Source organism: Felis catus, chromosome D4 (genome assembly GCF_018350175.1).
Source record: "Felis catus isolate Fca126 chromosome D4, F.catus_Fca126_mat1.0, whole genome shotgun sequence".
Taxonomy (NCBI): domain Eukaryota; kingdom Metazoa; phylum Chordata; class Mammalia; order Carnivora; family Felidae; genus Felis; species Felis catus.
In genome coordinates this window covers 94436544-94459092 of record NC_058380.1, presented here as the reverse complement: position 1 = coordinate 94459092, position 22549 = coordinate 94436544, and the positions used below count along the sequence as shown (strand labels likewise).

General features: G+C 63.6%; 1 protein-coding gene and 1 long non-coding RNA gene across 2 annotated transcripts; one reads left to right on the top strand and one right to left on the bottom strand.

Annotated features, from left to right (window-relative positions):
• Positions 1 to 989: 989 nt before the first annotated feature.
• DBH (dopamine beta-hydroxylase) lies at positions 990 to 21766 on the top strand. The gene is made up of 12 exons (XM_003996036.6): positions 990 to 1810; positions 4592 to 4738; positions 6352 to 6609; positions 7509 to 7685; positions 8330 to 8432; positions 11741 to 11907; positions 14792 to 14935; positions 15330 to 15368; positions 16032 to 16091; positions 19600 to 19727; positions 20102 to 20261; positions 21207 to 21766. Exons 1-12 carry the CDS (start codon positions 1493 to 1495, stop codon positions 21336 to 21338), a joined length of 1833 nt encoding a protein of 610 aa, XP_003996085.3. The 5' UTR covers positions 990 to 1492; the 3' UTR covers positions 21339 to 21766.
• Positions 12553 to 19606, bottom strand: LOC123381600. Its single transcript, XR_006588813.1, has 2 exons — positions 16343 to 19606; positions 12553 to 16051 (listed from the first exon to the last, which is right to left on the bottom strand). It is a non-coding gene; the product is annotated as an uncharacterized LOC123381600 (long non-coding RNA).
• Positions 21767 to 22549: the final 783 nt, after the last annotated feature.

The following is a 22549-nucleotide window of genomic DNA, read 5'->3' as shown; positions in this document are numbered from 1 at the left end:
ACCGACAAGTCCCCAGGTACTTTCATTGGTAGGGGGGCTGCCCTGACCAACGCTAAGGTCAAATTACATAAAAGCGGGAATGCAAAAAACTTCGCTTTCAGTGAGCCGCCGTGCAGTCCCCATCCGTCCACCACCCGGGCCCTGCCATCAGGCTGGTTGGACAGCTTGGCTTCCAGCAGTCTTTCCCCTGTCTGGTTTGGCTGGCCGGGGCAGAAAGCACCACCGCCAGGGTCCCGTGAGGGCTGGAATGTTCCCTCAGTTCCATCTTCAGGCAGACACAGTCATTCCTTCCGAAGGAGCAGCGTTCACAACCAGAGGCCTGCCTCTGCAGACACCTGAGGACTGAAAGCTGGGTGCCAGCTGGTGACGTCCCGGTGTTCCTGCGGTTGGGCTCTCGGTGTCTCCGGAAAGGGGAGGAAGAGGAGGAGGGGGGCGAAGGAATGGAGGGAGGGAGAGTGAGAGCGAGTCGTGTGCCTGGGGGGAGACGGACCGAATTCAGGGCAGTCACGGAGAACTTTCTGGAGGTGGCGGCCCGACTAGAGTCAATGCACTCTGCACAGAGAAGGACGGGGGTGACTTGGGGGGCAGCACCAGGGCTGTGAGCCCCAATGGATCTGTGCAAAGGCCCTGTGGTAGGTGTGGGAGAAACAGTGCTATGGGCCAGCAGGTGTGGAAGGGTTCAAGTTCAGGCAGGGTCCACTCAAAGCTAAGGGACGTCATAGCTCTGGGAACTTTGGTGGCAGGGAGGCAGGCCCGTCATGTGCACCTTTTTCTGCAAAGTCTGTCCCCCGGCGATGCACCCCGTGCCATCTGGCCCCACCCCCCCAGCAGTACACCCACTCCTGCTGGAGCAGCCGTGGCACCAGCTGGAGCCTGTGAGGAAATAGACAGGAGACAAAAGTGGGAACAGCAGGCCATGGAGAGAGTGTCTAAACACAGGGACTATGTGGGGACCGTCTTTTATTTTTAGTTTGCAGTTGGTCCACCCTCCAGCATCGTGGAAACGGCTCACCGGGCCGAGGCCCCAGCGGCAGTCTTACCTACTCACCGGTCACCCTGGAAATAAGCCCCTGGGGCCTCAGTCTGCCCATCCATGGATGGGGCGGCCTGGGGCCCATGCTGCGTGTGGCTCGGGGACAGGACCAGACAGCCCGCCCGGTGGCCGGCCCGGTGCCGGGCTGACGGCGTCTGGGAGGCCTTCTGGCTGCAGGGAGGGGCCGCTCTCCAGACGGCTCTGCAGAGACGATACAGACAGAGCGAAATCAGCCAGTCGGCTTCAATTCCCGCTGATGATGTCCATGTGTCATTAGTGCCGATTAGGAGAGCGAGGGACAGGGACGCAAGGGTGTGCCCCGGGGCACAGGCTGGTGGGAGGGCCACCGGGACAATTGAATTCCCTACCAGACAAATGCGATTACCGGGGCAGCTTGGGCCCACCCCCTGGAGGGCCGGGACATAAAAGTCCCAGTGGGGCGGCCGAGCTCGCCCGGCCATGCAGGTCCCCAGCCCCAGCACGAGAGAGGCAGCGTCCATGTATGGCACGGTGGTGGCCATCTTCCTGGTCATCTTGGTGGCCACACTGCAGAGCTCGGCCCCCCCCGAGAACCCCTTCCCCTACCGAGTGCCCTTGGATCCCGAGGGGTCCCTGGAGCTTTCCTGGAATGTTAGCTACGCGCAGAAGACGGTCCACTTCCAACTCCTGGTGCAGGAGCTCAAGGCCGGGGTCCTGTTTGGGATGTCGGACCGCGGCGAGTTGGAAAATGCTGACCTGGTGGTGCTCTGGACCGACGGAGACAGCACCTACTTTGGGGTAAGTCGTGCCGCACCCCAGCGCGCCTGACCTTGTCCTCACCCAGCCCCCGCCCGGCCTTCACCCTGCACTCACCCCCTCTCTCAACCCAGCAAAGGAAGCTCTCCCTCCTCTGCCTTCCTGTTTACTCTGACCTTAGCCAAGTCCACGCCCCAAGCTCGGGCATCTCGGGGATTCCGATCCGAGGACAAAACGGGACGCCCTTGAGGTCTCTGACCGCACATCCCCACACAGGACGCGGCGCGCCAGCACGCCTGTGCACCGGCCACTCGCGCGCCAAGCAGATGAAGGCATCCGCTGCCCCCCACCGATGAGGGTGGGGCCTGCGTCCCCCACCGGCACCAACCCCCCCCCCAGCACACCCTGTGGGCCTGGTGGCTGCACGTGGCCAAGCACAGCAGGAAGCACCCACAGACCTAGCTCGCACATGAGGGCGCAGTGAGCAGGTGTGGACGCCGCCCCCCCCGCCCAGGTGTGGTACAAACCCACCGAGCTGACCCAAAATAGGAGGTGCTCTTGACTCCGCGCCTCCAAATGTACCCGTATTTTTTACCGTGAACTGTAGAGGAAGGAGGAAGTTTCCCTTCAGACCGGAGATGGAGGGGCTGTGGGGACCTCAACAAGCTCCAGGGAGGTGAAGGTGCCCGGAGGCAGCCCCTGGCCTGCCACCCTCGGCCCCAGACGGGCCTCTCTGGGGATGAAACCCACCTCTCTCCACAAAAACAGACACAGGAGGGTCTAACTTCTTTGTTTTAACTTTTTTTTTAATGTTTATTTGTTTTTGAGAGAGAGACAGAGACAGACAGAGACAGAGCACGAATAGGGGAGGAGCAGAGATGGAGACAGAGCGTGAGCAGGGTGGAGTCAGAGAGAGAGGGAGACACAGAATCAGAAGCGGGCTCCGGGCTCCGAGCCCTCCGCACAGAGCCCGACGCGGGGCTCGAACCCACGGACCGTGAGATCGTGACCGGAGCCGAAGTCAGACGCTCAAGCGACTGAGCCACCCAAGTGTCCCCCGCAACTTTTTTTTTTTTTTTAATTTTTTTTTAACCTTCATTTATGTTTGAGACAGAGAGAGACAGAACATGAACGGGGGAGGGGCAGAGAGAGAGGGAGACACAGGATCGGAAACAGGCTCCAGGCTCTGAGCCATCAGCCCAGAGCCCGACGCGGGGCTCGAACTCACAGACCGTGAGATCGTGACCTGGCTGAAGTCGGACGCTTAACCGACTGCGCCACCCAGGCGCCCCCCCCCCGCAACTTTTTTTTTAAGGTCTTTATCTGTGAGCAGAGGGTTTTTCTTAATCCGTTTAAGTGGGGGAACCTGCAGGGGCCGCCCAGGCAGAATGGGGTGCAGTTGCCCGGTTGGGGCCCAGATCCGGTTTGCTGGGCTGCTCTGTCTGCTCGCCCTAAGGATGCTCGGTGGCCCCGGGGAGGGGGTCACGGCCAAGAAAGACCTGGGGCACCCCAGCTCTGCACGGGAGTAGCCGGGCCCCCCCCGATCAGGAGCGCGAGAGCTCCTTGAGGGGCAGCGATGCCAGCTGCCAAGAGAGCCTCGGTGCACCCCCCCCCCCGCACACTGCAAGATTAATTTGCACAACAAACTCCTGTGCAAACAAATGCCAGACTTGTTTTTCCTCCGTTAGCCGTATGTTCAACAAATACATTCTAGATTTCCAGCTGAACTCTCATACACTAACTTTCTGCCTCTGCTTTTTAAATTAGGCCTGCAAATTAGTAGTGTCTCTTAGCAGGAACTTCACTGTGGGGCTTTTCTCTAGGGGAAGTGTTGCAAAATTCTCTGCAGGTTTCTTTTTCTTCTCAAGGAAATGGAGCAAACATGTTTGGGGACACAGTTGGTTAAAAACAAAATCCCAAGGCCAAGGGCTCGTGGTGTTCCCGAATGCGAACAGAGGCCTTTGGCCGGTGGGGCGGGCTCTTCCCTCCCTCCAAGCATCCTCTGTAGGTGACTGCTTTCCCGGCACTGGCCTGCAAGACTAGACCCGAGAGTCAGGTGCACAGGAAGCAGGTGCGGGGAGGGGAGGGCAGGGCTCGGTCAGATCAGCCACCCACTAACGCCCGGGCAAAATGCCGCAGGCCTATTTCCTCCCTGGGCCTCAGTTTACTCTCTCCAGGCAAGGTCAGGGCTGGGCGAGGGGAGTGAGAAGCCTGGGGCACAGTGAGTGAAGGGGTGCTCGCTCTCAGGGGTGCGTGAGGTCAGGGAGGGCACGGGAGGAGAGAGCCACCTGAACCCCCGTGGCGGGTTTCTTCCTCGCCTCCCCCATCTGACCCAGTCTCCACGTGCTGTCGTGCCCCTCCCTCTGCAGACGGGTAGGGGGGAGCGGTATGTGTCCCAGACACCCATCACCAATCATGGTGCCTTCTTAGCAATAGATTCCTGGGTGTACCCAGAGGTTTGAGACTCTGGCTTGGGATGGCTTCTGCGGGCACACCGTCACGCTGCACTGGGGTGTCCGAGGCCCGAGTCTTCATCCCCCCTCTCCCCGTCCCCTGGGGTCTCAGAGGTCCGCGGGGAGACCTCCCTGTCCTTAACCAGCCGCCCCGAGTCCCGGCTGGATTTGAGAGCCCTGCTTCAAGGCGCAGAGGAAGTGAGTGGGATTGGAGTATGACTCTGCTATCTCTAGGCAGACGCACAAAGTGGGAGTCACCCCCCCGCCAGACCCAGGAGGACCCCCGGGATCCATACTGTGGGCAACCAACCTTGAGCTCTGGCCCTCCCGCTCAGCCCCTTGTGTTCAGGGTCGGTCCTTGTCTCTGCAGGACGCCTGGAGTGACCAGAGGGGACAGATCCACCTGGATTCCCGGCAGGATTACCAGCTGCTGAGGGCGCGGAGAACCCCGGAAGGCCTGAGCCTGATCTTCAAGAGGCCCTTTGACACCTGTGACCCCAAGGATTACCTCATTGAGGTAGGTGGTGGCCCCACGTGCTCGGGAGATCGTGGAGCATTCCCGCATCCTGGGGCAGCGTGCAGAGAGAAAGCCAGGGAAGGATCTCCGAGGCGGCTGGGAGGGGACAAGAGACCAGCGCTGTTATCAGCCTCTGACCCCTTCAGGAAGTATTCCTGGCTGACACCCAGCCAACAGGGTTGTAGATGCGGGTCCTGCCCCCAAGCCTCTCAAAGTGGGACCAGAACGATCTTACTCCTGCCTTTCTCTCCTCCTGGCCCATCACCTTCAGGTGGAATTCTGGAAAGAGCCCAGGAGACCTGGTTTCCCAACCTGCCCTGTTGCCAACGGGCTGTGAGGCTTGGGGCCGGTCCCTCCCTCCCCCAGACGTCCTCGGTTTACCTGTGTGTGAAGTGTGGGGGAGGGGAGAGAGCAGGCTGGCCTCTAAGACCCCACCAGCTCTGCCCAGGAGCTCAGAGCCACGGTGGGTCCAGAAACACCATAGGCTTCTCATGCGGCTCCAACACACCCACAGCAGAAAAGCAACCCCGCTTGGCCTTGAAGACAAAATTCTTTGAATTTTCCCCAGCGCCCTTTGACCTCGGTCACCTTGTGTAAACTTTACGTTACGGCAGTGACCGGCTGTCTGTGTGCCAGACAAGGAAACTGAGGCCAGGCAGGGGAAGGAGTTGCCCAGGGCCCCACGGCATGGTGGGACAGAGCTGGGCCCTCCGTGTCCTTCCAGCAGGTCACGGGGTCCTCACGCTCCTGACCCGCCTTCCCCACGGACGACACAAGGACGGGCGGACCCTGTCCAAGCACTTTGCAGGGTGTCATCTGATGTGCGCGTGCACTCAGCTCAGAGCTTCGGGGCTGGGTGTTGGGGGGCCTCCCGCCCGGAGCTCTGATACGCTCTTTGGCGAGAGCAGCTCACAGGGGCCCCAGGTTTCGGTGGCTGCAAACTCAGAGAGCAAACGGGCCACCCGTCAGGAATACAAACCCACAAAAACACCCACCGGCGCCCAGAAGACCCCGGAAGGCCACGTGTGGCGACAGGCCTGCGTTCGTGGCAGCTGGTGGGAGGAGGTCAAGCCCAGACTCCTCCTGCCTCCCGGGGTCTGTCTGTGACCTCTGGCACGGTGCTGCCTGGAGCTTCCCGCGTCTGCACTGTCCAGGACCAGCGGGACGGCACGGCTCTCCAAGTCCGCTGTTTCTGTGGCAAAGCCTCGAGCTGGTCTGTGTCTCTTCGTGGGGGCGCTGACTCCTCACGCTGAGCTGTTCACGGGACCGGAGGTGATGACCCACAGCTTGTCCCCGGTGACCCTGGGGGCGGTGGAGGGGACAGATGTCTGAGGTGGGCCGGCTGGTCCGGCCCAGCAGCGGCTAGCTGAACCGATGCCGAGAGGACGCGGCCAGAACGTATTTGGAAAGGAGAAGTGTGATGCCTGGTGCAGGCTGCGGGCTGTGGGGTGATCAGCCTGGCTCGGCCGGGTCCTTGGGGAGCCTCAAAGACACCCCTGCCTCGCAGAGACACGAACCGGGCGTGTCACCCGCCAGGTGAGGCGGGCAGGGGCCAGGCCGGCCCCGGGTGCCAAGGAGCCCAGCTCTGGGGCGTCTGGGTGTCTTGGCTGCAGGATGGCACCGTCCACCTGGTATACGGGGTCCTGGAGGAGCCGTTCCGGACGCTGGAGGCCATCAACACCTCGGGGCTGCAGACGGGGCTGCAGAGGGTACAGCTGTTAAAGCCCAGTATCCCCATCCCGGCCTTGCCCGTGGACACGCACACCATGGAGATCCGCACCCCGGACGTCCTGATCCCCGACCAGCCGACCACATACTGGTGCCACATCACTGAGCTTCCAGACGGCTTCTCCCGGCACCACATCGTCATGGTACCTGGGGGTGGGGGTGGGGGGGGGCGGAGGGCACATGGCGGGCGGCCCGGGCCCCAGGGCCTCGTCCCAGCTCTGCTTTCCACCTGGGGCTTCGGAGGGGCGTGCAGAGACGTCCCTGTGCTGGAAAGCTGTCCGCGGCTCAGCTTGAACCCGATGTCCTCTTCCCGCCTGAACCTGGGGCACGGTCTGAACTTCCTGCCCCCCCGTCACCCTGTCATCCTGTCCCCTTGCTCACAGCCCACCCTCCCCGGGCCCCTGTGGCCCGACTTCCTAGGCGGGACCAAAGGACACTGATTCTGTCTGTCTATCAGGTCACATCCCCCTCACAAAAAAGCAGCTCAATTCAGACCTCAGTTGCTCTAAACACCCACCCAGAGATATACCCGAGGATAGCGGCTGTTAGTGGCTGATTGTCACCTATTTTCCTGGCCCTGCGGGAGGGGAGGGGGGGGGCTCGCTCTTCTCCCCAGTAGTATTTTGTCACCACTGTTTCCAGCAGAGAAAGCACAGCCCAGAGAGGTTGCGGGAGTGAGCAAAGACCCACAGGGGTGGCCGGCCGGGTCCGCCTGGGCTCAGGCTTAGCCCTCAGGGCAGTCTCTGTGTCCTTGCCCAGGACAGCTGCCTTCCTGTCCCCACCTTATCAGGAAATGGTCGGCCAGGGTCCTTATTCCCTTCACTCTGGAGGTCTTTGTGGGCTTCTGGAAGATTCTGACTGGCTTCGGGTCGGTGGCCCCACCTTCAAAACCCTGGGCCCCAGAAGCTCCTCCCTTAGCCCTTCCATTTTACAGATGGGCAAGCAGGGGCCATGGGGGGAGCTGAGCCCCCACCAGGGGGTGAGCAGGCCGGCATCCGCCGCCCCGGGCTCAGTGTCCTCCCCCCCCCACCCCCCGCCCCAGTACGAGCCCATCGTCACCAAGGGCAACGAGGCCCTGGTGCACCACATGGAGGTCTTCCAGTGCGCCGCCCAGTTTGAGACCTTCCCCCAGTTCAGCGGGCCCTGCGATTCCAAGATGAAGCCCGGACGCCTCAATTACTGCCGCCACGTGCTGGCCGCCTGGGCCCTGGGTGCCAAGGTGCGTGCCCCCGCCCCCCTCTCCCGGCCTCCTCTGCGCTCCTTGGGGTCCCGCGCCTGTGTGCCCCGGCCTCTCCGTCTGAGCGGCTCCAGAGGGTGCTGGCGAGGCCACCAGAGAGGCCCCCGCCCCGAGTCAGCCCCAGGCCCGGCGGTGCCCCCACTGCTCTCGGGCCCGGAAGGCTCTTCTACGAAAGTGCACAACGTGAGCGTGGGCACTTTGTGGGTATCGATCTCATTTCCCCACTGGATGTGGGGTTGTGCACAGGGCGGTCCTGGCCGGCGGCCTCCACGGGCTGCACCGAGGGGCTTCCGCCAGCCGCTCCCGCCGCCGACGCAGGGGGCGCGGCAGGGCCGAGCGCAGGGCCCGGGGGTGGGGGTAGGCTCGCCGTGGGGCGCCGGCTCCCTCTACTCCTGACCCCGAGTTGAATAGGGCCATCCGGGCGGGCTGGTAATGAGCCGCCCGTCAGCGGGAGAGCCTCGTTCTGATCCTGCTGCCTCACCGACACCCCACGCCGCAGCTCAGGCCCCAACGGGTGGGTGGGTTTGCCCCGACCCGCGTCTGGGAGCCCCTCGTGAGACGCCGGTCTGCCTGTCTGGGCTGCGGTGCCCAAACCGCCTGGCACTCCTCCTTCCCCCACCCTGCAGGCCTTTTACTACCCGGAGGAAGCAGGCCTTGCCTTTGGGGGCGCCGGGTCCTCCAGATTTCTCCGTCTGGAAGTTCACTACCACAACCCGCTGAAGATCCAAGGTACGGATCTCTGAGCGTGCGTTCCTACCCCTGTGCTCCCTGGACTCGGGGAGTCCCTGTGCCGGGACTCAGCCAGCTGCAGTCTGGGAGGGGCTTGGGGTGACCCCACTCTCCGAGGTCCAGCCTCCTCGGACGCCCCATCGAGGCATGGCAGCCTCTCAGGCCTTTCTCTCTGCTCCTCTCCCGTGACGGCAGAGCGCTCCCCGGGACGGGGCCCCGGCTGGCTGGCTGATCGCTGCACCCCACGCAGTGGGGGCTCGGCACCCCCATCTTTCTCGAACGCACCCACTGCCAGAACCACCCTCTGGGAAAGGCAGGCAGAGGTTTCTTGCCCATTTGCGGATGAGGAAATTAAGGCCCAGAGGTGAAGGGTGAAGGGACCCCCACCAGGGACGCAAAGTGGCCAAGAGGGGCCAGGAGGTCTGGGTCTGGACCGTGGGCGGCCTCAGCCACGTATCCTCCAGTGGCTGGACCCACACCTGAACCGCCAAGGTGGGGCGGACTCCAGAGCTGTAAGGAATCACTTAGGTACTGGTTCGGTCCAGCGGCCCGCCCTCCTCCCCACACCCCGTCCTCGCTCTGTAGTGGGGCCGATAGGCTCAAACTCAGTGAGGAGAGGTCCCGGGCCAGAGCACTGTCCCCGGTTTCCCTGGAAGTCCCACTTCTCTGAGGCCGTCAGACCAGTAGCTGTCTCTTGTCCCTAACTGTCCCCCCCCCCCCACAACGGGTGGCCTCCAGCATCCAGGCCCGATGCCTCTGCCCTCCCCACAACTGGCTGGGCCGGAACAGGGCCACCCGGCAGGACGGCAGGCCACTCCGGGGCCAGCGTGGCCCCTGCCCAGCACCCACCCTGCGACGGCCGGCCCGCTGAAGGCACTGCCCCCAGGACTATCTTCAGGTCAAGGGAAGAGTGCCTGGCTTGGGGGAGGGGGCGGCATTTCTGGCTGTGAGCTTCCCCCCTGCTCCTTGAAGCCCAACACGGCAGCCGCACGCTGGAGCCCGAGCACGCCTGTGAGCCTGTGCGACTTTCTATCCACACGGTTCTGTGACGGGGGCTCCTCTAACTGACCCTCAGCAGAGGCACGGGGCTCCCGTTGGAAGGGCACCCGAGGCTGGCCGGGGCCGCAGCAGGGCAGTGCTGTCGCTTTTCAGCGATGTCTGCCCTGGGCAGCGCTGGCTGCTGGATCACCCCGTGCCTGCAGGCGGACGACCAGGGTGGATGTTTAGGCTGGCGCTGCCAGTTGCCGCCTCATCAGAAATAGAAATGTTTCCGTCTCTCTGCTGCCCCGGCACCTTCTGCCCCATACGGCCCCGTAGCCCTGTTCTTCTAGCTCTCTGTCTTTTTTTTTTTTGGTTTTGTTTGAAGGGATGCTTGTTTTCATTTGTGTGCATGAGGAACAGAATAGTCTGAGAGATGAGAGCAGGAACGTCAGGCTGGGCCCCAGCCCGTGCCTCTCCAGCTGCATGACCCTGGGGGGGGACCCCGCCCCCCATCATGCAGCTGTCCCGAGGCTGGCTGAGCTCTGGCCTGCGGCCCCCGCTGGACGTGGGCACCGGGGTGTGCTCCGTCAGCGGCTGCCAGGGATCGTCGTCCTGGTGGCATAACTAACGCTTTCTGCCACCCCGGAATTATCTATAGTGTGCGCAGAGCAGGGCATAAGTCGGCTCGGGCTTGAGCATGATATGGGATTTATTGCTCATTTAAAACCTGAAAGCAAATGGATTTTTGAAAACTCCTTAAGCGTCAGGGAGGTCTGTCTCTTCCTGATTATCTGGTTATATTTATGGATCCTTTGCCAAATATAAGGACGCTCAGTCACTTCACAAATCTGGAGATGGGCCGCTCTTCTATAAATATCAAAATGCCACAATTATTTCATTATTTAATCCCCATCTGAATTTTAACCAATGGCATCTCCCTTGTTATTATTATCCTCTGATGTAACCAGCCCAGAGATACAGAGGCTGAGTTTGGACATTGCATGGGGTGGAGGAGGGGGGGGGGCCGGGAGGAGGGCAGGGGGAGGCAGAGGCAAGAGGGGGCGATCTTGGCCCCACCTCGGGGTGAATGAGCAGTGAGTCCGCGGCCTCTGGCAATGCTCCGGGCTCAGGTCCCGCTCCGACACTCTCCCGACCTGCGATCTTGGGCAAGGTCTCCAGCTCGGGCTGCGAGGCTCAGTTTCCTCATCTATAAATCGGGGCAGATGATTCTTCAGTGACATGGGCTCCTCTGCCCATGTCCCAGCTCTGCAGTACGTTCTGAGGGGTGCAGCCACGTCTGGCCCCCTTATCTCCCCCCCCCCACCCCCGTGGGACCGGCCCAGGGCTCTGCCCTGACATATGTGGGGCCTCGGCTGACCGATTCCGGGCAGGGGTAGAGCAGGGGCTCCTGGAGGCCACGTGGTTGCGTGGCTGTGCCTGTGGCTGCCAGCATCCCTGACCCCTGACCATCAGTTTCATGTGACCGCCGGGAGGCCTGCCCGGGGAGCCTCGCGGACGGTGCAATTAGCAAACCACAAGAAGAACGGGCCGGTGTGGCTGGACAGTGATGGGCAGAAGCCCTGAGTTCTCCTTTGGAGGAGGCTCTTGAATTTGAGCCCAGAGAGGCCCAGAGAAGGACGGTGACTTGTCTGAGACAACAGCACACTGTCGGCCAAGGGGAGCCCGGGATCGTGCGTGAGCCCAACGCCCGCCCCGCTCCAGGGCCCCACCCTCCCCCTCTCGTTGTTTGGCGATGCCCTCAGCGCACGCCCTGGGTCTGCCTTGACCTTGCAGGGCGGTAACCAAAGGAGTAAAGTGGGAGGCTGCTTCTTGTCGACCAGAACACGCGGACGCCCTCGCTCGCCCACGTTTGCCAGGGGCTGGAGGCTCCTGGGTGGGGGGGGGGGGGCGGGCTGGGGCGGACGCCGTTCCCCACCCTCCTATTTGCACAGATTCCAGGGCAGACGCCTCTGAATGTGGGGGGGGTGCGGAGAGCATCAGAGCATTTGCAAAGCCGCCTGAGGCGTTGCGAGCTTTCTAGATATCTCGCGGGCGCCTCACCCCCCACTGACGCATCGCTTGGTTTTCGTTACCCGCCTTTATCAAGTCTTTCCAAAGCATCAACTTAGTTTTCATAGAAACAACGGCCCTTTCTGGGTGTTGTGGGTGTCGCACAGAGCGCGTCAACGCCTGGCATAAACAGGTGTGGGAGCAGGTGCAGGGCGCGGCCGAGGGCGGCTGGGGGGGCTGCCGGAGCCAGAGCACGGGGCCCACCGGCAGGGGCAGCCGCGAGCCCTTCCGCTCCCCTGCACCTCTCTTTCTGCCAGGCCGCCGCGACTCCTCGGGCATCCGCCTGCACTACACGGCCACGCTACGTCGCTTCGACGCGGGCATCATGGAGCTGGGGCTTGTGTACTCGCCCGTGATGGCCATCCCCCCGCGGGAGACGGCCTTCGTCCTCACCGGCTACTGCACGGACAAGTGCACCCAGCTGGTAAGCGGGGCTGGGCCGGGCACCTCACCCTCCCTCGCCCTGGTTCCCCCGGCTGGGGTCCCACCGGCGGATCCCACCCGGTCTACAGCACGTGCCGGCCAGCGCTTCCTCGCACCGCACTGAAAACTAGGCTCTCATTCCGAGAATAAGAGGGACGTGCGTTCACCGCTAAACCATGGGTACTGCAGATAAAGCGCCCCTCCCCCCTCCCCCAGACACCCCGTTTTCGGCTCCTTTGTGTCCTTCCAGACTATAAATTGCGACGTGCCCTTACATGTGCTGTCTAAAAGCAAACAGACCGAATAGGAGACGTGTGTCCTGCCACTCACTTGCCTTTTGGCGGCCACATGCCCTCGCCCAGCGTGGTTCCACTGTGGACCTCACCAGGGCCAGACCGCCGCGGCCAGGGGGCACCGATCTCGGGGCCGTGCGAGGGCGGGTGGGGCGCGGGTCGGCACGTAGAGCCGGAGCAGGCGGTGGGGACCTCGCTTCCAAAGGAGCGGCGGCGCCTTCCCAGGCTCTGCGCCCTCGGCGCTCCCCTGCCTCGTCCGGCCCCGCCTGTGTCCACCTGCCCCCTAGCCGCCCGTGTGCAGACCCCTGCCGACTTTTCACCGACCACAAGAGAAGAAGGCTATTGGGACGTCCTTGCACACCAGGAAGACGTTTTCTCAGGTAGAGCCCAGAAGATGCCCCGCCCAGAGGACGTGAGCTTGAATTTGAATAAATCTCACCAAGTGCCCTCCAGAAAGCGTATCTGTTCCCCCCACCCCCGCCACGTTATCAATATTTTCAATATCTCCCCAGTCACTTGGAAGAAGGCTTCACTGTTGAGCGTGAATTTCCCCGACTCTTTGTAGAGCTTGACGGTGAGGGTCTTTTCATTCGTCTCATCCGCCGTGTTCTTTCCTGTGAACATCTGCTCACAACTTTGTTTTCCTAGCGGGCTGTTGGCTCGTCTTAGATTTGTTGCCGGGGGTTCTTTTCTGTGTTCTGTCTGTGGCGAATGCCGCCGCACCGTTGGCTTCCCACAGCGCCCCGCTGGGTAAGCGCTGACTGCCACGCCCTGCAGCCGAGGAGCCGGGGGCCGGGGCCGCAGTCCCCGCGGGTGCACGGCGTGGAGGCGCGCGTGGGTCTGACCTGCAGAGCTGTGGCCACCGCAGCGGGCTGCTTTGCGACGTGGCATCGGGTGCGCGTGTCTCCCCAGCGAGCTGGCTCTCCACGTGGACTTGTGCTCCGCGTGGGCTCCCCGAGCCGAAGAGAGATCGCGCCATCAGCCTCGATCGGTTTCTTCTTTTCTGAGACCAGCATCTGGCGCTCTTGCCCGCACCCCCAGAGCTCCCGTCGGTGATCCCTCCTGCCACTGGAGAGGCTCTGCGGCCCCAGGCGTGGGCCTGGGGCGTGACCCACTGAGGACGCACCAGGGCAGGTGGCCCCGTGGCACTCTGACCTCTGGAGAATGCCTCTAGCCAGCGTTTTGGGAAATGTTCTGTCGAAACCAAGTCTGCGTGACGTTAGGGAGAGCGTCCTTCCTGGGAATGCAGACCAGCCTCCAGATACTTTACCACCAGGAGAGAAAAACTCAGTTTGCCCCTCTTCCCCTTCAAATAGTACATTTTTTCGGAAAATCGCACGATGTGGAAAACCTGTTGAAGGGTCTCCACAGAGTCTGGTCCTGTCTCTCCTTCAGCACATCACCGAGGGGCATAAATTCGGCAGCTGAAAGGCCGGTGTGGTCGACAGATCCTCGTCCAGATGGACAAGCCAAGAAAAAGTATAGCGTTCGAGACCACAGGCCCCCGGGCGAGCGACCAGCCTCTGGGGCCGCGGGGAGAGAAACCCAGGGTCCCGCAAGCAAGCGGAGGCTCCCAGTTGTCACAGGCGTGGCCGTAAGCCTTCCCAGCCTCAAGTCATTGAGCGGGGGCCGGAAGTTTCCAAGATGCCAAGGGCAGGACAGCAGCAGGTGGAGGGCAAGAGAGAAAGCACGAGGTGAAATCAGCCGACGGGCAGAAATCTCCGCAGCCTGGGGTCGCTCGGCGACAGAGCCACGGCCGCAGGAGCCCCCGAGCCGCCAACAGTGTGGACGGAGCAGAGCGGAGCACGGTGGGGTGCCGTCGGGGAGACGGGGGGTGGGGAAAACGCTTCACACGTGTAACCGTTTGAGGAAACGTTCTGTCGAAGCCAAGTCCACGTGACGTCAGGGAGAGCGTCCTTCCTCTGGGAAGGCCCCTCACGCCTCAACGGGGAGGGCAGGCGTCTCGATGTGAGGGCTGGAGGCCCCTTCTGAGTGCCAGCCGACGGCCTCCGCGCTCAGTGCCACGGCGGTCAGTGCCACAGCCGGAAGACAGCGTGACCGTGAAGCAGGGGAAGGTCTCCCGTGGGTCGTGCCACAGAGCAGCTGCTGATGCTGGTGCCCGGCGGGCGCTGGACGGGACCGCCTAGCACCGGACCCGAGCCCGCCGAGCCGGGGGGGGGGGGTCCCACTGTGCTCACCCGGGTGGCCCCCTGCCCGCTGGGTGCTCCCCTTAAAGTCTGTTGAGTGCATGAAAAGTGGACGCAGCGGCCTTCAGGGACTCGAAGGAAGCCGGCTGCGCCCCCTGACGAGCCTCTGCAGGCTCCCGCAGGCAGCTGCTTTGGAAGACCAGGGCTGTGACCGTGACACCGCTCTGCGGGCAGCTCCCTCCCTACGGAGTTTCCTGATGGGGACTCAACCGTCCAGGGAGAAAGACGAGGCTGGGCAGGGCAGACGTTCTGGGGACGCGGGCTCGGTGGTGTCGCTGTCCCGCGGCCCGCGATCCGGGCCGGCGGTCAGCACGAGGGCAGGTGGCAGGGTCCCCCGCGTGCCGGGCTCTGACCCTGCCCCCCCCTGCTCCGCCCCGCCCTGCAGGCCCTGCCTCCCTCAGGGATCCACATCTTCGCCTCCCAGCTCCACACACACCTGACGGGGAGGAAGGTGGTCACTGTGCTGGTCCGGGACGGCCGAGAGACGGAGATTGTGAACAGGGACGACCACTACAGCCCTCACTTCCAGGTAGGGGCCGCCCGCCCCGCGGGGCCCGTTCGGTGCCCGGGCTGGGGGCCTGTTTCCCCTTCTGTCTCCCACGGCCACCAGAGCATGCCCATGTCGGGTTCCTCATCCTGGGCCAGGCCAGACACCTGAGAGCTCACAGCGGCCAGCCCCTCCCCTTTGGGGGTTCAATCCAAGGGAGGGACTCTGGTGGCAAATTCTGGCATGTGGCTTTACGATGCTAAAGTCCGTCCCGGAATACCACCTTCTGGGGCTAAACCCTTTCTGGCTGGAGGCCACACTTGACCGGTCCTGGCTTCCCCCCGAGGGGCTGGGAGCACGGCCCCAGAGGGCTGCAGAGGAGAGGTGGCTGGGAGCTGGTCTGCAGCCCTCTGAACTCTCCCCTCCGCCCACCCAGGAGATCCGCATGTTGAAGAAGACGGTGTCCGTGCGCCCGGTGAGTGCCCAGTCAGGAACGGGGAGGCGGGGAGGGCTGGGGGTGCCCCCCACAGGAGGAGAGAAAGGCACAAAGGACGGCACGGGCCGTGTGAGGACTTCTAGAAGCACGTCCACGCGAGGCGGGGGCTGGGGCCATCCCACGGTGAGGTCCACCAGGACGTGACCGAGGCCTCAGAGGGCCCGGCGCAGGCAGCCCCGGGGGGCCCGGGGCACAGGCAACATGCCTGATCAGCCAGCAACAAGCCCTGAGCTTTAGGGAAAGACAAAGGCATGGGGGTCGCTGGTGGGGCCCCTGATCATGCAGAAGGGGAGCCGGGGCTCAGGCCGGGGCTTGCCCCAGTTCACCCGTGGGCTGTGACGTGAGCAACCGGTCCGCACAACAGTCCTGCCTGCCTGTGACCTGGGTACTGAGGGGCGCAGAAGCCAATGCCAAGGGGCAGTCAGTCCCTGGGAACACCCAGATTTTGACCCTCACGTGTGGGGGGCCCGGAGGCCACCCTGAGGTTCCTCAGTAATTGATGGATGACTGCGGACCATGACACGTGCCTTCGTGTCTTTCTCTCCTCCTGTGGGGGTTTGGTCAAACGTGGGAGCAGCCCGGTGCACCTGTTACCCCCAAGCGCACAGGTGCTGATGAGCGTCTCTTGGCTCGGCTCCCCAGGGGGACGTGCTCGTCACTTCCTGTACGTACAACACAGAAGACAGGGAGCTGGCCACCGTGGTAAGTCGCGCTGACTTTTCCCTGCTGCCTGCTCACGGAACGTGTGAGGTCGGGGCAGGGCGGGGGGGGGGGGCGGTCCCTTTCGGGGCTTCCTACCCTTTCGGGAGGACAAGTCTTAACTCATCACCTAGAGCGTAGGTTGCCGGAGGGCAGGGGGTGCCGTCCCTCATTCATTCGGTAAACTGGAGGTTCTCGGGGTAGGGGTCCCTCGGCCAGGCCCCCCTGGGAACTCGGGAGAAGCAAAAACTCACAGGCTCCACTCCAGACCTTGAGTCGGAATTTGGGTGGTGACATGTGGCCATCTCCGGTTTAAGAAGCACCCCCAAGTTACTCTGACGCCTGCCTGAGTTTGAGAGCCTCTGCAGTAGACGCATCAGCACCTGTGTGCGGATGCCGGGGAGACGGGCGTGCGGCTGATCCCTGTCTGTGCGGAGCTCCATCACCCAGGGAGACAGGCAGAGTTGGAATAAACACTAAAACCCAGAACAGGGAGGGCCCAGGGGCCGGGGTCAGGGGGGCCTCGTCGAGTAGGGAAGGGGGGGAGGTGGGGGCGGGGGACGGTGACCGAGTGCCCGGGCAGAGGGAGGCTGGGGAAGGCCCCCGAGGACTGAGAACACCCCCGGACCTTAGGTGACGAGCCTGCAGACTGTTGAGGGCAAAAATAAACAGGCCGCAGAAACACTAATTTTCACGCCATTCCGCTTGGGGCCTTTTGGCAAAGACAAGTCCGTGCAGGTGTGGGGTTGGCTCTGCCGGGCAAGGGTGTGGATGGATGCATTTGGGCTGCACTGTGGGTGGCCCGGGAGGAGACACCGTCTTCAGGGCTGGCTGTGTGGTGGGTGGCCGTACGCAGGTCCCGGACACCGTCACCCGGCCAGCGCACTCCGTAGAGTTCGGAAGCCGGTGCTGTTAACAGTCACGCGTGCTCGGCAGGCATCGACCAGGGCTGTCCTGGCAAACTGACCGCCGGCCAACACGGCTTTGCTAATTGTCTTGTTGGTCACCGTGGTCCCCCCCCCCACCGCCGTTAGCATCCCGAGAACCTCGAGGCTCCCGGAGGAACAGACCTGGGGCTACAGCCCCCCCCCCCAGGGCACCCCACTCGCGGCTTTATCGAGACGTATTTCACATGCCAGACAATTCGCCCCTGTAGAGTGTGCCGTCCTGTGACTTTTTGGGCTCGGCACAGCTGCGTGCAACCACCCGCGCCGTCGAGGTCAGAACGTGTCCTCTTTGCAAAAAGAACCCTGCCCCCTTAGCCGCCAGCCCCGCCAGCCCCCGTCCTGCCTTCCGCCTCTGTGGGTTTGCCCACCCCGGGGCCTTCAGGTAAATGCAGTCGTGTGATCCGCACTCTTTCCTGACGGGCGTCTTGCCCCCAGCGTCACGTCCTCGGGGTTCTTCCGAGATGCACCCAGGGGTAGCACGTCGCTGTTCTTCCCACCGGTCATCAAGGGAGGGGGCTCTGTGTTCTCACAGGTGAGAGCTGGGGCTCAGAGAGGGAAGACGCTTGCCGGAGGTCACACAGCTGATAACCGGCCGTGTGCCCGCAATGCGCTTGAGGCACGATTCCTCCCTCCCTCTCTCCCTCCCTCCCTCTGGATTTGGGGCGACAGCTTCTCCGGGTCCATGGTCATAAACTCGGGGAGTAGGAGACCTTGGCAGGCACACGGCCCTGGCCCGAACCCCCACAGCCGCTGCTTCTGTCTCGAGGAGGGGCTCAGTACGTAGAGCAACAGTTGCTAACAGGGACTGCTTTCTCCACACGGCGGGCTGGGTCTCACGGCTCACCCTGTCCGAGCTTAGGGACCCTCTAAGCCTCCCCAGGACCCTGTGAGGAGGTTCCAGGGGGAGACAGTGCTGGGGGAGCAGCCAAGGGCCCTCGGCCCCACAGGCAGCAGGGCTGGTCCGGCCGCCGAGCTCGCAGGGGCCGCCTCTCCCTACGGAGCTCTGAGCTCTTGCACGATGAGCCAGGCCCCTGGCAGGACCACAGTATCTCCCCATTCCGCAGGTGGGCCTGCCGGGGCCGCGGGCCAGGGCGGGGCAGTGAAGGGGATCCCCAGGCCCACCCCCACCCAGTGTTACTTCCGCGAGGGCCTTGGTCACTGCCCCACCCGCCTCCTCGAGGTCAACTGGCGTCCCGTCCCAGGATGTTCAGGCCAGGCGCACCCCTGATGTCTCAGACGCCAAGTTCTTCGAGCCGAGGCCCCAGCTGCCCCACTCCCTCCTCTCAACTGTCACTGTCATCACCCCAGAGGGACCGAGGAGCAGGGCAGCTGACGGCTCCCAGCAGGCACTCACTGTCTGGCCCGCACCGGAGAGACAGGGGCTTTGGGATGTGATTTCCATCCCGAGGCGAAGGTGAAGGGAGGGCTCGCATGAGCAGAGCCTTCCGGGGTCAGGACTCTCTTTGGCCGTCCCGGGGCGCGGCGTGCGAGGGGGCTCTGGAACCGAACGAGAGAGGTGACCCTCCCTGTCTGCGGCCAGGCCAGGCGATAAACTCAGGGCCCCCGGGGCCCTGGGGAACCGGAAAACAACACAGGTAACACCGTCCGGTGGGGGCCGCCCAGGAGCCAGGCAGATCAGCTCACAGGAAATTTCCTGTGTGAACGCACTGACCTCCCTGAGAGCGGCGTCCTCACCGGGACGGGGCTGAGACGGGCCTTCGGCTGGGCTCTGTGCAGACTTTGTTTCTACTGCCAAGGAGCAGTGCCCCTCTTTCCCCAAACGCCCCCGCCCGCCACACGCCGCACCCCCAGCCAGGCCCGCATCAACATGCACAAGGGGCCCGGAGCCCAGGACACGGCACAGGTGGCCAGGGCGGCCTGCGGGGGTCTGGGCTGGCCGTTCTCTTGTGGAACCGCTGCCACACGGAGCCTCTCCTCCAGTCCCGCTCCCCGCGGCCGCCTACTTCCTGCTCCTCCGGGGTCTGGGCTGCAAGAACAGGGACCGGGCCAGGGGCCTGAAGCCCGAGGCGGCCGGAAGAACCCACTCTGCCCCCTCCCACACGACAAAGCCGCAGGGTGGCCCTGGGAGGCCGCCATCCCCCGCCTCAGAGCCGAGTTCTGGAAACGGCCGGTAGACGGTGCGGGTTCCACGGTGCGAGGGGAGTTCTTCCCCGCTGTCCTCTGTCCCCAGGCTCCCGCTGGCAAGGGGACCCCTCCTCAGCCGAGGTTGGGAGGTCGTGTCCACTCAGACCTTGCCCCTTACCTTCCCCGGGACTCAGTTTCCATATCCATAAAATGGGCGCGCTGACACCCCCGTGTCCTCACCCCGTGGTCTTTTTCTTCCTGACACTCGTGGCCACCTGAGACGTGGTCACCGGCGGGCTTGCTTGTCTGTCTGTCCCGTCAAGGGAGACAGGGAATCCCCAGAAGGCAGGGACTTTGCTCACTCGGAACACCACCCGTGCTGTGCCCCAGCGAGCGAAGGCGGTGAACAGGCCCGGAAGCTGGCGGTGGTGGCGCCCCACGAGGCACCGGTCCTGACGGGCCTCCTCCCCGTCTCGCAGGGGGGCTTTGGTATCCTGGAGGAGATGTGCGTCAACTACGTCCACTACTACCCCCAGACGCAGCTGGAGGTCTGCAAAAGCACCGTGGACCCGGGTTTCCTGCGGGAGTATTTCCACCTGGTGAACAGGTGACAGTTCCACGGGCGTGTGCCTGCCTGGGGTCTCCGTCCCCAGGCGCGGCGGAGGACCCCCCCCTGGCCCACCGTCAGGCAGCTGGGGAAGAGTGAGCAATCCAGGCCGAGTTCTGGGAGCACGTGCTGCCCTGTGAGGGGCCCGTGGCAGGCATCACTGATAGATCCCCGTCCTCTTGTCCTGCTGAGCCCGGAACTGGCCCGAGGAACCCTCTGGGCCCAACCCTGGAGCGGCCGTTCCCGGCCCCCGCTTGGCGTGGAGGCGGCAGGGTCGGGGAGGAGGCGGCCTGAGTCCACCTGTCGGGGCGGGGGGGAGTCACCCACCGCCACCCCATCGGCCCGACCGCACTTCTCCCCCCTCCCCCCACCAGGTTCAATGGTGAGGAAGTGTGCACCTGCCCCCAGGCCTCTGTCCCTGAGCAGTTTGCCGCGGTTCCCTGGAACTCCTTCAATCGAGACGTGCTCAGGGCCCTGTATGGCTTCGCCCCCATCTCCATGCACTGCAACAAGTCCTCGGCCGTCCGCTTCCAGGTGCGTGCGTGGGGGGCGGGGGAGCCGCAGGGAGCAGGCCACCCGCCCGAGGCGACACCCTCACACCTTCCGACCCCCGCCCGGCGGCAGGTCCCCCGGTACTGCCCCTGTGCGCCCCAGGCCCCGCCGAGGACCCCGGGAGGGAGCGATGGGCTGCGCCCCAAGGAGCTGGCAAAAAGCGCTCCCTCCGAACAGCTGGAGAAACCCGGTGGTGCAGACGGGCCAGACGGACAGACGGCCTGCAGCGGGGAGGCTGATCGGCCTGATGGCCCTCTCCCAGGCGACATCACACCCCGGGGCTTGTCTTGGTGGTGTGAGTGGGGCACCAGCAACGCCCCCAGAGCCCAGAAATAAGGGGCAGGGGGGAGGGGCAGGCGAGAAGCCAAACAGTCTGAAGCTGGTGGGGCCTCCTTGTGTGGGGCCCGCTGGGGTCCAAGGGCATCTCACTTACTCCTGAGAGCAGAGAGCGAGCCGGTGGAGGCCGGGCCGGTGCAGGGTGGGGTGTGGAAAGGTCTGCGAGCCTGCAAGTCTGGGAGGCAGATCTCCTGCCCTTCGGAGCCAGATTAACTGCCGAATCAAACAATCCCGGCACCGAGGGCGGGGTTGATGCTGGCTCGGGAGAGAGACGCGGCGTGGACATCTCATGCGGTGGAAAACGTGGCATCTGGTGCAGCCTTGTTGGAGAGGAGGGGCTAAAAACTCAGCCTACACCCGGGGCCTCTGATTTTGCTTTATCTGGGTGACGGTTGAAGTGAGGGACAGGCGGTCGGGGCGGGGGGGTGGGGACGGGGGTGACTCCAACCGGAGGGAAGGAAGGTGAGTTGGGTTGGGATAAGGTGAATTTGAGGGCAAGAGCCCAAGAGGTCACGGGGAAAAGTGGCTGGGAAGGCGGTGCCCCATCTCACCCCTCCAGCCTCAGTTTACCTCCTGGTCCTTTCCTTGCAGGGTGAATGGAATCGGCAGCCTCTGCCTGAGATCATCTCCAAGCTAGAAGAGCCCACCTCTCACTGCCCAGCCAGCCAGGATCAGAGCCCCTCCAGCCACCCTGTGGTCAACATTGGTGGGGGCAAAGGTTGAGTGGGGGACTATCTCTCACTCCCCACTCCATGCTACGGCTGTGGGATCACACCAGCTCTGTGCACCCCCACTCTGTGAAGAGCCCCGTGTGCCCAGGATGAACGGGCAGGGCCCAACCCCCCTCCCCCCCGGCCTAATACCATGGTCCATTCTAGCGTTTGCCCCTCAAGGATCCCCTGCATGTGGAGAGGGTCCCGTGAGAGTCCCCTGTTGACCCGCCTGGGACTGGGGGCGACCAAGGCCTTCTCCACACCCCCCTCGGTGGCCTAGAGTCCAGTGCCCCCAAAGCCCCGCCTACCTCGCTGAGAGGGGCTGGTCCTGGCTGCGGGGCAGACCCCCTGACACGACCCCCGCGTCCCCAGCCCCCGTGGATGGCGATCTGTGTTGGTGCGCTCTGGGTACACGTGCTACTTAAACGTTTCCCTGCAGAGTGGCTCCTTTGTCACAGTGGGCGTCTTCCCTGCCACGGAGGCAGGACAGCCACTTAGCTAGTTAGAGATTTGCCTGGGGAGACTGCTCTCTCCCAGGGTAAACAGATATTTTCGCCCACCTAAAGGGAAATGCTAACAAGTCTCACCAGCACTGAGAGATGAGTCGGCAGAGACCCAGACGGGGATCTGGGTGCCAGCTCCTTGGGGAGGTGGAGTTATCAGCCCCGGCTGCTTTCCTCGGCGGCCTGCGGTGGAGGTGGGACTGGGGTGGGTCACTCCACCTCCCTGAGCCTCAGTCTCCTCATCTAGCGAATGGGGCCCATGCCGTTGGGTGAACGAGACCATGAAACTCACACGCGGGCCGGCGCCTAGGGGCACCGCCCCCACGGGAGGAGGCCTCGTCTGAGCCTCCTTTCCACGGCGGGCGCTCCGCCCCTGGAGGAGCCGGTACACGCCCCACGCGTCCTGGGCCAGTCTCCACCTTCGTCCCCTCTGCGCTGCCTCCCATTTGAGGCCGCGTTTGGCTCCCTGATGGTTTCTGCAGGGACTAACGGATTTGGCTCTGTTCAGCCAGTTCAGCAAAAACGCTGCACAGCCTCTAGGGGAGCAAGAGGGTGATGGATGGGCCTCCTGGGCCTCCCCGCTCAGAACCCGTCGGCCTCTCCTTCTGAGAGCCATTTCATTATAGACGCGAACAAAGGGGCCCAGACACTGCAGTGTCTGTATAAATCATGGCTCCCCGCGCCGTAAGTCACGGCATGATCTCCCGACGGAGGCTGG

Bases quoted from the DNA above. Each gene is read 5' to 3' on its own strand.
- DBH (XM_003996036.6), top strand. From the start codon at position 1,493: ATGCAGGTCCCCAGCCCCAGCACGAGAGAGGCAGCGTCCATGTATGGC. The intron at 11,908-14,791 runs GTAAGCGGGGCT...CCCGCCCTGCAG, and splicing joins CGGACAAGTGCACCCAGCTG to GCCCTGCCTCCCTCAGGGAT. The intron at 19,728-20,101 runs GTGACAGTTCCA...TCCCCCCACCAG, and splicing joins TATTTCCACCTGGTGAACAG to GTTCAATGGTGAGGAAGTGT.